Genomic DNA, 14,387 nt, shown 5'->3' on the forward strand with positions numbered 1-14,387 from the left:
AAGGAAGATACTATCTTGGTTGCGGCTTTTCTCGTGAATCTGGGAGTGGCCCTAGGAAAGTAGGTTCTTAGTTCATTGAGATAACGCCAAGAGCTAAACAGATGGCAGATGGGTTTTATGTCATTCTCTGTTCACTCACATTACTCCTCAATCTTTAGCAAAGGCATACTTAAACATAAAAAAACAAGCCGCATATACGTATACATACTATACATACATATATACACACACATATGTATATACAGTATACATACATATATACTTACATATACATACCTATACATACATATACACGTCAAACCTTCAAAACGGGAAACCTGGAAAAATATCTGCTACAAATGATGATACCGGACAGAAAAGGCCAATAGTAAACACATTCATTCTTTTCCAGGGAAAGTCATTTTATAACTTACCCAGGTATCAGCTCACCTTAAGATCCAATGGAAGCTTGTTGGAGGTGAACACACTCAGCTTGATCTGGGGAATGCTGATTTTGAGATTTTCAAAGTAATATCGAATTGGTGTTCCACCTTGCTCAGCAGTCTTTTCATGGAGGTTTTCATCATACTTTTCCACCTCTGGTACAAAGTAAAACGGTGAATTAAAACAAAACAAAACAAAACAAAAATGAACCTCCTGAAGTCTCATAATTAATTCCAATGTTTGTGTTCGTGTTGAAAAAAATTCACAGAAAAATGTAAATATCTATTTCTGTAAACTTAGTTTTTCAGGGTTTGGTGATGTGTACGGTATCCTGATGTCATTTCTTTGTAAAAGCAGATCTGTTTCATGTTGTTTACCGAAAAAGTACAATAGCCTAACCTTTTGATTTGCGACGCTGTGCCATCTGGCAGATGTCATCTTTGGAAAAACTAATGCAGGTGGGGAAGCCAAAGGCCACGGGCGTGTTTGTTGGCAATGAGTTTTCTAGAAACTGTGTTGCTGTTGTTATTATTATGATTATTATAAACGACCCAGGTTATCAGAACTTATTTTGTATTTGGAGTGTAGTTTAACTGAATCATAATGAACAACATGACCAATTAAATAATGCAGCTGAATGAAACAGAGCGCCTTAAAAGAGAAACAGGCTGCAGGCTCTAGAGAAGTGACATCATGGCAGTAAGCAAGCACCTTCTCTCCCAAATGGTGGACATTTGTTAAAGTAGCGGAGTCAAGGCAGATTTTTTTTTTACTTCTCATGAAGTAAAAAGGATTAACATGGGCTCGCACACAGTAATGGGCTCGGTTATTTTCTCCTGTACCCACGCCCATCCGGCCAGCTTATTTTCACTTGGCTTCACATGCCTTAGAAATAAAACCAAGGAGATTGTACAAAGCTGCCTATCAAACAAATTTATACCATCAGCTATCATAGTTCTATTTACAGAAAGAAAGGAAATAGGTTTTAGAAAACGATACTGCGACAGACACCTGCTTATCTGTATTCAGGGAACAGAAATCGTTATAGAAAGTGGAGACGCCCCAGTGAAAGACAGGCCAGGATTTTACAAAAGTCTAAATCATTTCTACAATGTTTGGTGAGAAATTTACTTGGAGAAACCTACGAGAACACCATGTCCAATAGAATTTAAAGTAAAACTTCCCAGGAAGGTGCCAAAAGAGAATGGCTACGTGGCAGGCAGGCCCTCAAGTGGCTGTCCAAATGCAAACAGATATTGGCGTTCCAATCCAAAGTGGAAAACACAGTTTTCAACAGATAGGATCTTCCTCTTGATCCCAATTACACTTAAAGTTTAAATTCTAAGTCTGGGTTAAAGAGCAAAAATATTTGTCTGGCACTGTTTGTATGTGTGTACATATGTACACATGTCCCCAGTGATTTTTGTCTCTAGCCAATGTGTGCACATAAACATAAGTCTATCTTATAATTTCTTCAGGCTCGATATTTGGTTTAGTCTTCAAAAGACTAAGCATTACTGACTTCTTTCTAAGCTCTATATACAGTCTTACAAAGGCCATGAGGAGGTATCTAAAATAAAGAGACAAAAGCAAAATGATTTCTATAGCAACTGCCAGAAAAATTCAGGTTTTCAATAGCTTATCTTACTCCCCTCCCCACAGAAGAGTCCAGTAACTAGAAAGCCTGGTAATGACATTAAGGCATAAGGGTATGATTGTAAAAAGGTAAGAAGTTAAGGCTAGCCAATTTTTTTTTCCTCATCTAAACCAAAGGAACTGCCGAAGGGATTTCTGATTCTTGGCCCTGAGTCTGTTTAATAAACAAAGGTTAGGAAACAAAGTGGTTTGCTAAATGACTAACATCATTTCTGTTATCCTAGAGCAGATGAGTCAAAAAAACACACTACAAAGAGGAAAAGCTTTCCCAAAGGCTTTACCCCCGGGTACTCCGGGATACCTCTGAGAAGCTTCCTTCGTGCCCATGTCAGCCCTGCAGTCAACAAGCCGTACTCAGAAAGAAAACCACTGAGACGCAAGCCTTGGCTTCCGGGCTCAGGTTGTGAGGTGTAAAGGGAGCCTGTCGGGCACCCAGAGGCCACCCGTTTTCATAAGCAGACTAAGAAATGCCATTCTTCGGTCAACTCCCAGACACACACCTAGAGCATTCAACGGTACCTGATTCTGCTTGATCATAGCCAAAAAAACTCAGCAGCTTGAGAAGCAGTTTCTCCTCAATTTGCACTGTGAATCTCTGAGCCGTGATCATCAGATGCTAGAGATAAAGAAATTCTGATTAAAAGTGTAAACGCCAGAAGGAACTCTTACCTGTGCCAGTAAGAAGGCCCCAAATGACAATGGTATGGTTTCTTCACTCATGGGATTATATAATCACGTTGCCAAATGATCCCTGGCTCATCTCTCTCTCTATACTGTTACAGTTAGCCAAAAATCCCAGATGTTTAATAGACAATTCACCACCCTGTTGTTTGGTTTCTGGGGCATCCGTGTCTCCTCTGTCGGGATCACACCTGCAGATGCACTGCCACGGACAGCGTTACGGCACTGAGTTTCCGTGGACAGTAGTTACTTTAAGGAGCAGTAGGATTTGAGGGCCGCATACAGGCTTGGCCCCCACTGGCACTGGTGACAAAGGACCAGAAATACGGGAAGCAACCTCTTAGCTCCCACTTTTCCAGAATCTGTTGCTGTAACAGCTAGCTTGTACATGGAAACTTCTTTACGAAAGAAAGTGACCTGCTTTTATTAAACAGTGTGGCAGCTTACCCAAGAGCACATCTGTCCTGAGGGCAGACCCCTCCTACCACTCCTTTTCTAATTACTCTCTTTTAAGAACACATCTGGATCATGCCTGGTCCTGACCAATCTGGACGATGCTATGCTGTCCCACAGACTTCACTTCAATGAATACAGACTCTGGCCTATATGCCTATATGGATTCGGCACAATCACGCACAAGGTCATCGAAATCACAGTTGTGAGAAGAGTTGCTGTAAATTCCTCGACACCGTGGGGTAAGTCACTCGTGCCTCAACCCCACAGGACTACTCCCAGCCACACCCCTCATTGCTGCTCGGAGACCCGGCTGAGAGAGAACAAATCATCCCCCTGCCACCGTGCCAGGCCCGCCAGCCTCTCCCACCCGCCTACCTTGTAGATGTTGGTCAGCGCGCTCTTACTGGGGAACTTCACCGCATTCACTTGCACGGCAGGGCCGGTCTCAATGACCTCATTCTCGTTGCTCAGGGGAGTCACATAGAGCATGAAGGGCTGAGTGGTACCAATGAGCTGATTGTCCACCTAACGCACGAAAAGGCAGCGAATCAAAACGAGAACACACAATGGCTCAGTTCTCAGTTTTTACCTTTAAGTGGGGTCTCGTCACGTGTAGGATACTCAGAAAGTACCCTTCCCATGTTACTGTGTCTCAACGGCAGCTGGAAAAATATACCTGCACTGACGGCCAGCACTGATTGCAGCAGGAATGACAACAGAAGCTACCCTTTATTTGGGCACCAAGCTAGTCTCCTTGAACGCATGGGACCTTGCACCACCGAGTCATGGGACACCGGTGGTGTCAGAGTTACTAGAGTCTGGGCTCTACTCTGCAGTCCTCACCACAACCTCCTGAGGACTATCCCTGTCCTCACATCACAGATGAAGAAGCTGAGACCCGAGGCCCTTGCTTAAGGCTGCACAGCTGGTCAATCACAGAACTACGACTTGACTCTAGGTTGGCCTGACCCCAAGCCCAGCGCTCCCAACCACCATGCTACTGACGAATGAAGTGAACGGACACTAGGCAACGAAAACCAGGGCATCAGTAGCGCAAGTGGCTACCAAATGGAAATGGTGGTCTGTCCTACAGTCAAGTCCCTGCCAGGAAGGAAACAGTGATGTCAGTGGCATTAGGGATGGCTCTAATCACCCACGCCCATCAGCACCATAACTGAGAATGCACGCTACACTCCGCCATGTTTACGGATGTCAGAAGGCTCACTGCAGGAAGCAGCCACCTCCACTCTGTTTGCCACCAAAACTCCGTACCCGGAGGAGGAAAGAGAACATCTGTTGGGAACCCCTAGCGTACTTCCACACATCACCTAACATAATATCCCTTACTACTACTCTAATGGCTAAGTATTATTCCTCCCCATTTTACAAACACGTGAACAGAAGCTTAGAGACATTAAGTCACTTGTCCAGACACACAGAGCTAGTAGGCAGAAGAGCTGGGATTCAAATGCAGGCATTTCTGGCACAAATCCTGCGACCCTTCCATCAGATCACATGGACTGCCACACAGCCCTTTGTATAAACTGCTGCCTGTCGAGGTGCAGAGGTAAGGGCAAGGCCATGAACACTTTTTCCCACTTCCGTCCTTGCCCTACTGTGTACTCCCCTCCACAGCAGTGACACTCGTCTTCCAAAAGTACAAATCAAGTCATGCCCCTCCTTCCTTTCCACCTGTCAGTGGCTTCCCTTTCTCTTAGGATGAAACCAAACTTCTCCCCATGGCCTGGGGGATGTAGACACTGCCCATTTCCTTGTCTTCACCACAGAGCACTCTCTCCTCCACAAAGCACTCTCTCCTCCACAGAGCACTCTCTTATGACCCCCACACATAAGCCTACCAGTTGTTTCTCAAAAGTGGGCAACTCTCCCCACTCAGAGGCTCTGGATTCGGAGGGAATGCTTTTTAGCCTCAAATCCTTCTCCATGGCTCGCTCAATGTCTTCTTCGAAGTTCAGCTCTCACTTCTCAGGAAAACCTTCCAGGGCCACTTGATCTAAAAAGCAGCTCGATCCCGCTTTATTCTTTATGACTGTATTCACAGCTGCTAATTATTTATTCACTTGCTTGCATATTTATTGGCTGACTTCTTCTCTCGGCTGTTACCCAAAGAGAGCAGAAACCTCATCTTCTGAGTTATGACTGTATCTCCAGATACAGCTGATGCTTAAGACTTTACTGAGTGAATGAATCACCTGTCATATCCAATAGAGGAAAGAACAGGAAAGTTCTCACCCTGGTCTGACCTCTCCTTTGTTCTTTCCCCAAACATATTTGATACAAGATGTGTAAGAGTTAGGAATTCTAGTTTTATTCTCCAATTAGATTAGATGCTCCCTAAAGACGGGACTGTATTTTCTATTTTTAAATGTTCATTCTCACAGTGCTGTAATCATAGTAAACACTCAAATCTATTTTCTATGATTTACAGCACACATTAAATCAAAAGGTATTGTAGTAGAAAAAAAATTTTTTAATTAAAAAGTTAATGAAATTCACAATGAACAAATGACTCCATGGATCTTCCTCTGTAAGGTCAAAAATGAAAGACAAAGAAATTAGAAGCACAAGATATTAACTTTCTATCTGTCCTCAAACAAATGGGATGTGATTAGCCTGAACTATCTGCTCTTTGTGATACAGGATAAAAGAAAACATTTTTCTGAAAGGGGGTTTCGGCGCGATGGAAGTGCATGCCGTGAGCGGGAGCAGGAGGCTGCCCACCTGGGGAAGGAAGTACAGTCTAGGTCTTTGGATCCTTCCGGAAATATTTACCAGGAAGTGTTTTCCTGGACACGTCAACCCTGGTGGAGGCTGGGATAAAGGCCTGCAAGTGTGATGCTACCAGAGAAGAGCTGTCTTAGCGTGACAACAAAACTCTGGCAGAAACTGTCAAAATCAACCTTTTCAGAACTCCGAGTTAACCAAAGGCTTCCAACGACCCAGGGATCAGTTACTGGAAACTCAGCAAGAACGGTGAGCTCTTGGGGCGCCTGGGTGGCGCAGTCGGTTGGGCGTCCGACTTCAGCCAGGTCACGATCTCGCGGTCCGGGAGTTCGAGCCCCGCGTCGGGCTCTGGGCTGATGGCTCAGAGCCTGGAGCCTGTTTCCCTCTGTGTCTCCCTCTCTCTCTGCCCCTCCCCCGTTCATGCTCTGTCTCTCTCTGTCCCAAAAATAAATAAACGTTGAAAAAAAAAAATTAAAAAAAAAAAAAAAAAAAAAGAACGGTGAGCTCTGTGGCGTTCCCATGATCCTTTCCCATCCGCTTTCTCCAGGTCCAAAGAGGCCTCGAAAACCAACAGCCCCGCACCCTGGCAGCCAGTGGGGGAGGGGCGGGGACCAGCTTCCAGCTCCCCTAAAAGCTCCATTCCCAGAGAACTGTCACGTTTGGGGCTTGTCTGGCACGTCTCCCATCCTGGTATCAGTAATTTGTGTCTTCTCTTTTGTTCTCCTGATCAGACTCATTAGAGGACTGCTAACTTCACGGATCTTCTCAAAGAACCAGCTTTTGAGGGTTTTTTTGTTTTGTTTTGTTTTTTTACTGTAGTTGCTGGTTTCTTTTTCAGTGATTCCCACTGGGATTTTTATTATTTCCTTTCTTCTGTTTATTTTGGGCTTAATTTGTTGTTGTTGTTCAGTTTCTTAAGATGACACCTGAATTCATGGTTTTCAGACCTTTCTCCTCTAATATTTAGCGCTATAAATCTCACTTCGGTACACGTTCAGTGAGTGGCGTTCCGCTGATTCTGAGATGTCGTGTTTTCATCTTCATTCAGTTCAAAATATTTCCTAATTTCTATTAGATTTCTATTGATTTCTTTGACCCATGGGCTATTCAGAAGTGTGTTTTATAGTTTCTAAACATTTGGGGGATTTTTCCAGCTATCTTTCTGTTATTTCAATTTGATTCCATTGTGATCAAAGGACATACCGTGTGACTTGAGTCCTTTTGCCCTTGGGAATTGTCTCCTGGTCCAGAATGGGGTCTCTTGGAAATGTTTCACCTGCACTTGAGAAGAACGTGTTCTCTGCTGTTGCTAGGTGGACTGCTGGATAAATGTCAATTAGGTCTACCTGGCTGGGAGTGCTATTCAAATCTAGTACGGCTGTGATTACTTGCTGCTTATGTGCTTATTCTTTTTTTTTTTTTTATATGAAGTTTATTGACAAATTGGTTTCCATACAACACCCAGTGCTCATCCCAAAAGGTGCCCTCCTCAATACCCATCACCCACCCGCCCCTCCCTCCCACCCCCCATCAACCCTCAGTTTGTTCTCAGTTTTTTTTTTTTTTTTTAATTTTTTTTTTTCCAACGTTTATTTATTTTTGGGACAGAGAGAGACAGAGCATGAACGGGGGAGGGGCAGAGAGAGAGGGAGACACAGAATCGGAAACAGGCTCCAGGCTCTGAGCCATCTGCCCAGAGCCTGATGCGGGGCTCGAACTCCCGGACCGCGAGATCGTGACCTGGCTGAAGTCGGACGCTTAACCGACTGCGCCACCCAGGCGCCCCTGTTCTCAGTTTTTAACAGTCTCTTATGCTTTGGCTCTCTCCCACTCTAACGTCCTTTTTTTTTTTTTTACCTTCCCCTCCCCCATGGGTTCCTGGTAAGTTTCTCAGGATCCACATAAGAGTGAAACCATATGGTATCTGTCTTTCTCTGTATGGCTTATTTCACTTAGCATCACACTCTCCAGTTCCATCCACGTTGCTACAAAAGGCCATATTTCATTTTTTCTCATTGCCACGTAGTATTCCATTGTGTATATAAACCACAATTTCTTTATCCATTCATCAGTTGATGGACATTTAGGCTCTTTCCATAATTTGGCTATTGTTGAGAGTGCTGCTATGAACATTGGGGTACAAGTGCCCCTATGCATCAGTACTCCTGTATCCCTTGGGTAGATTCCTAGCAGTGCTATTGCTGGGTCATAGGGTAGGTCTATTTTTAATTTTCTGAGGAACCTCCACACTGCTTTCCAGAGCGGCTGCACCAATTTGCATTCCCACCAACAGTGCAAGAGGGTTCCCGTTTCTCCACATCCTCTCCAGCATCTATAGTCTCCTGATTTGTTCATTTTGGCCACTCTGACTGGCGTGAGGTGATACCTGAGTGTGGTTTTGATTTGTATTTCCCTGATAAGGAGCGACGCTGAACATCTTTTCATGTGCCTGTTGGCCATCTGGATGTCTTCTTTAGAGAAGTGTCTATTCATGTTTTCTGCCCATTTCTTCACTGGGTTATTTGTTTTTCGGGTGTGGAGTTTGGTGAGCTCTTTATAGATTTTAGATACTAGCCCTTTGTCCGATATGTCATTTGCAAATATCTTTTCCCATTCCGTTGGTTGCCTTTTAGTTTTGTTGGTTGTTTCCTTTGCTGTGCAGAAGCTTTTTATCTTCATAAGGTCCCAGTAATTCACTTTTGCTTTTAATTCCCTTGCCTTTGGGGATGTGTCGAGTAAGAGATTGCTACGGCTGAGGTCAGAGAGGTCTTTTCCTGCTTTCTCCTCTAAGGTTCTGATGGTTTCCTGTCTCACATTTAGGTCCTTTATCCATTTTGAGTTTATTTTTGTAAATGGTGTGAGAAAGTGGTCTAGTTTCAACCTTCTGCATGTTGCTGTCCAGTTCTCCCAGCACCATTTGTTAAAGAGGCTGTCTTTTTTCCATTGGATGTTCTTTCCTGCTTTGTCAAAGATGAGTTGGCCATATGTTTGTGGGTCTAGTTCTGGGGTTTCTATTCTATTCCATTGGTCTGTGTGTCTGTTTTTGTGCCAATACCATGCTGTCTTGATGATGACAGCTTTGTAGTAGAGGCTGAAGTCTGGGATTGTGATGCCTCCTGCTTTGGTCTTCTTCTTCAAAATTCCTTTGGCTATTCGGGGCCTTTTGTGGTTCCATATGAATTTTAGGATTGCTTGTTCTAGTTTCGAGAAGAATGCTGGTGCAATTTTGATTGGGATTGCATTGAATGTGTAGATAGCTTTGGGTAGTATTGACATTTTGACAATATTTATTTTTCCAATCCATGAGCAGGGAATGTCTTTCCATTTCTTTAAATCTTCTTCAATTACCTTCATAAGCTTTCTATAGTTTTCAGCATACAGATCCTTTACATCTTTGGTTAGATTTATTCCTAGGTATTTTATGCTTCTTGGTGCAATTGTGAATGGGATCAGTTTCTTTGTCTTTCTGTTGCTTCATTGTTAGTGTATAAGAATGCAACTGATTTCTGTACATTGATTTTGTATCCTGCAACTTTGCTGAATTCATGTATCAGTTCTAGCAGACTTTTGGTGGAGTCTATCGGATTTTCCATGTATAATATCATGTCATCTGCAAAAAGCGAAAGCTTGACTTCATCTTTGCCAATTTTGATGCCTTTGATTTCCTTTTGTTGTCTGATTGCTGATGCTAGAACTTCCAGCACTATGTTGAACAACAACGGTGAGAGTGGGCATCCCTGTCGTGTTCCTGATCTCAGGGAAAAAGCTCTCAGTTTTTCCCCGTTGAGGATGATGTTAGCTGTGGGCTTTTCATAAATGGCTTTTATGATCTTTAAGTATGTTCCTTCTATCCCGACTTTCTCAAGGGTTTTTATTAAGAAAGGGTGCTGGATTTTGTCAAAGGCCTTTTCTGCATCGATTGACAGGATCATATGGTTCTTCTCTTTTTTTTTGTTAATGTGATGTATCACGTTGATTGATTTGCGAATGTTGAACCAGCCCTGCATCCCAGGAATGAATCCCACTTGATCATGGTGAATAATTCTTTTTATATGCTGTTGAATTCGATTTGCTAGTATCTTATTGAGAATTTTGGCATCCATATTCATCAGGGATATTGGCCTGTAGTTCTCTTTTTTTACTGGGTCTCTGTCTGGTTTAGGAATCAAAGTAATACTGGCTTCATAGAATGAGTCTGGAAGTTTTCCTTCCCTTTCTATTTCTTGGAATAGCTTGAGAAGGATAGGTATTATCTCTGCTTTAAACGTCTGGTAGAACTCCCCTGGGAAGCCATCTGGTCCTGGACTCTTATTTGTTGGGAGATTTTTGATAACCGATTCAATTTCTTCGCTGGTTATGGGTCTGTTCAAGCTTTCTATTTCCTCCTGATTGAATTTTGGAAGAGTGTGGGTGTTCAGGAATTTGTCCATTTCTTCCAGGTTGTCCAATTTGTTGGCATATAATTTTTCATAGTATTCCCTGATAATTGTTTGTATCTCTGAGGGATTGGTTGTAATAATTCCATTTTCATTCATGATTTTATCTATTTGGGTCATCTCCCTTTTCTTTTTGAGAAGCCTGGCTAGAGGTTTGTCAATTTTGTTTATTTTTTCAAAAAACCAACTCTTGGTTTCGTTGATCTGCTCTACAGTTTTTTTAGATTCTATATTGTTTATTTCTGCTCTGATCTTTATTATTTCTCTTCTTCTGCTGGGTTTAGGCTGCCTTTGCTGTTCTGCTTCTATTTCCTTTAGGTGTGCTGTTAGATTTTGTATTTGGGATTTTTCTTGTCTCTTGAGATAGGCCTGGATTGCAATGTATTTTCCTCTCAGGACTGCCTTCGCTGCGTCCCAAAGCGTTTGGATTGTTGTATTTTCATTTTCGTTTGTTTCCATATATTTTTTGATTTCTTCTCTAATTGCCTGGTTGACCCACTCATTCGTTAGTAGGGTGTTCTTTAACCTCCATGCTTTTGGAGGTTTTCCAGACTTTTTCCTGTGGTTGATTTCAAGCTTCATAGCATTGTGGTCTGAAAGTATGCATGGTATAATTTCAATTCTTGTAAACTTATGAAGGGCTGTTTTGTGACCCAGTATATGATCTATCTTGGAGAATGTTCCATGTGCACTCGAGAAGAAAGTATATTCTGTTGCTTTGGGATGCAGAGTTCTAAATATATCTGTCAAGTCCATCTGATCCAGTGTCTCATTCAGGGCCCTTGTTTCTTTATTGACCGTGTGTCTAGATGATCTATCCATTTCTGTAAGTGGGGTGTTAAAGTCCCCAGCAATTACCACATTCTTATCAATAAGGTTGCTTCTGTTTATGAGTAATTGTTTTATATATTTGGGGGCTCCGGTATTCGGCGCATAGACATTTATAATTGTTAGCTCTTCCTGATGGATAGACCCTGTAACTATTATATAATGTCCTTCTTCATCTCTTGTTACAGCCTTTAATTTAAAGTCTAGTTTGTCTGATATAAGTATGGCTACTCCAGCTTTCTTCTGGCTTCCAGTAGCATGATAAATAGTTCTCCATCCCCTCACTCTGAATCTAAAGGTGTCCTCAGGTCTAAAATGAGTCTCTTGTAGACAGCAAATAGATGGGTCTTGTTTCTTTATCCATTCTGATACCCTATGTCTTTTGGTTGGTGCATTTAATCCATTTACATTCAGTGTTATTATAGAAAGATACGGGTTTAGAGTCATTGTGATGTCTGTATGTTTTATGCTTGTAGTGATGTCTCTGGTACTTTGTCTCACAGGGTCCCCCTTAGGATCTCTTGTAGGGCTGGTTTAGTGGTGACAAATTCCTTCAGTTTTTGTTTGGGAAGACCTTTATCTCTCCTTCTATTCTAAATGACAGACTTGCTGGATAAAGGATTCTTGGCTGCATATTTTTGCTGTCTAGCACCCTGAAAATCTCGTGCCAATTCTTTCTGGCCTGCCAAGTTTCAAAAGAGAGATCAGTCACGAGTCTTATAGGTCTCCCTTTATATGTGAGGGCACGTTTACCCCTTGCTGCTTTCAGAATTTTCTCTTTATCCTTGTATTTTGCCAGTTTCACTATGGTATGTCGTGCAGAAGATCGATTCAAGTTACGTCTGAAGGGAGTTCTCTGTGCCTCTTGGATTTCAATGCCTTTTTCCTTCCCCAGTTCAGGGAAGTTCTCAGCTATTATTTCTTCAAGTACCCCTTCAGCACCTTTCCCTCTCTCTTCCTCCTCTGGGATACCAATTATGCGTATATTATTTCTTTTTAGTGTATCACTTAGTTCTCTAATTTTCCCCTCATACTCCTGGATTTTTTTATCTTTTTCTCAGCTTCCTCTTTTTCCATAACTTTATCTTCTAGTTCACCTATTCTCTCCTCTGCCTCTTCCATCCGAGCCGTGGTGGTTTGCATTTTGTTTTCCATTTCCTTTAAAGCGTTTTTCAGCTCCTCGTGACTGTTCCTTAGTCCCCTGATGTCTGTAGCAAGAGATTCTCTGCTGTCCTGTATGCTGTTTTCCAGCCCAGCGATTAATTTTATGACTATTATTCTAAATTCACTTTCTGTTATATTATTTAAATCCTTTTTGATCAGCTCATTAGCTGTTGTTATTTCCTGGAGATTCTTCTGAGGGGAATTCTTCCGCTTGGTCATTTTGGATAGTCCCTGGTGTGGTGAGGGCCTGCAGGGCACTTCCCCTGTGCTGTGGTGTATAACTGGAGTTGGTGGGCGGGGCCGCAGTCCGACCTGATGTCTGCCCCCAGCCCACCGCTGGGGCCACAGTCAGACTGGTGTGTGCCTTCTCTTCCCCTCTCCTAGGGGCGGGATTCACTGTGGGGTGGCGTGGCCCGTCTGGGCTACTTGCACACTGCCAGGCTTGTGATGCTGGGGATCTGGCGTATTAGCTGGGGTGGGAAGGCAAGGTGCACGGCGGCAGGGGGGGCAGGCTTAGCTCGCTTCTCCTTAGGTGATCCACTTCAGGAGGGGCCCTGTGGCAGCCGGAGGGAGTCAGATCGCTGCCGGAGGTTTGGCTCCGCAGAAGCACAGAGTTGGGTGTTCGCGCGGAGCGAGCAAGTTCCCTGGCAGGAACCGGTTCCCTTTGGGATTTTGGCTGGGGGATGGGCGGGGGAGATGGCGCTGGCGAGCGCCTTTGTTCCCCGCCAAACTGAGCTCTGTCGTCCGGGGGCTCCGCAGCTCACCCTCCCTTTGTCCTCCAGCCTTCCCGCTTTCCGAGCAGAGCTGTTAACTTATGACCTCCCAGACGCTAAGTCGCGCTTGCTGTCGGAACACAGTCCGTCAGGCCCCTCCGCTTTTGCAAGCCGGACTCGGGGGCTCTGCTTGGCCGGCGAGCCGCCCCTCCGCCCCGGCTCCCTCCCGCCAGTCCGTGGAGCGCGCACCGCCTCGCCGCCCTTCCTACCCTCTTCCGTGGGCCTCTCGTCTGCACTTGGGTCCGGTGACTCTGTTCTGCTAATCCTCTGGCGGTTTTCTGGGTTATTTAGGCAGGTGTAGGTGGAATCTAAGTGATCAGCAGGACGCGCGGTGAGCCCAGCGTCCTCCTACGCCGCCATCTTCCCAGAATCCTTATGTGCTTATTCTATCGATTATTCACAGAGGGCAACGGAATCTTCTACTATAACCATGTACTTGTTCATTTCTTCTTTCAGTGCTATCAATTTTTGCTTCCTATATTTCAAAGCCCCACAATCAGGTATGTAAATAGGATCGTTACGGCCTCCTGACAAACTCTTTTATCGTTAGGAAATTCTCTTCCTTATTCCTGGTAATATGCTTTGCTCTGCAATTGATTCTGATGGTAATCAGAATCACTATCAGTGAATCACTCTCTTATGATTCTACTCTCTTATGACTAGGCCTAGCTCAGTATGTCTTTTTCCATTCTTCTCTTTTTCACCTATTTGTGTCTTTATATTTAAAATGTTTCTTGGAGGCAGCATATAATTGGAACTTGCTTTTTTTTATCCCATCTGATCATCTCTGCCTTTTCATTGGAGGTGTTTATAGCATCTACATTCATTTAATTGATACAATTAGGTCTGAATGAGTCTATCATCTTGCTATTTGTTTTCTATTTGTCTTACCCACTCTTTCCCATGTTTTCTGCTTTTTCTGCCTTCTCTCGGATTATCCATTTTATCTCCTTTGTCGGATTATTAGTGGTAGCTCTTTGTTGCTTTAGGATTTATAGTATTCATCTTTAACTTACCCATTTTTGTTGAAAGGACAGCATACTCCTTCACATGTATTAACATTACAGTTAATACACGTCCATTTCTCCCCTCCAGACTTCATGCTATGGTTGTCATTCACTTTATTCTGACATGTCCTACATGTCCTAGCCCAAAACACAGTGCTGTTACTTTTGTCTAAGCAGTTGATCATTTCTTAAAGAGATCTAAACAATTAGAAGATAAT

General features: G+C 43.4%; 1 protein-coding gene across 5 annotated transcripts in view; it reads right to left on the reverse strand.

Annotated features, from left to right (window-relative positions):
• VPS13D (vacuolar protein sorting 13 homolog D) overlaps positions 1–14,387 on the reverse strand; it is a 258,372-nt gene that overhangs the window by 96,436 nt on the left and 147,549 nt on the right. For all 5 annotated transcript variants that reach the window (XM_047083004.1, XM_047083003.1, XM_047083002.1 and 2 more), the window contains 3 exons: positions 3,592–3,741; positions 2,599–2,695; positions 430–578 (listed from right to left, as the gene is read on the reverse strand). In XM_047083004.1, coding sequence (XP_046938960.1) covers positions 430–578; positions 2,599–2,695; positions 3,592–3,741 — 396 coding nt within the window. The remainder of the gene's footprint in view (positions 1–429; positions 579–2,598; positions 2,696–3,591; positions 3,742–14,387) is intronic.

Source organism: Lynx rufus, unplaced genomic scaffold, assembly GCF_022079265.1.
Source record: "Lynx rufus isolate CCGP_SWC_20201006 ecotype Redwood Valley unplaced genomic scaffold, mLynRuf1.p SCAF_2, whole genome shotgun sequence".
NCBI lineage: Eukaryota > Metazoa > Chordata > Mammalia > Carnivora > Felidae > Lynx > Lynx rufus.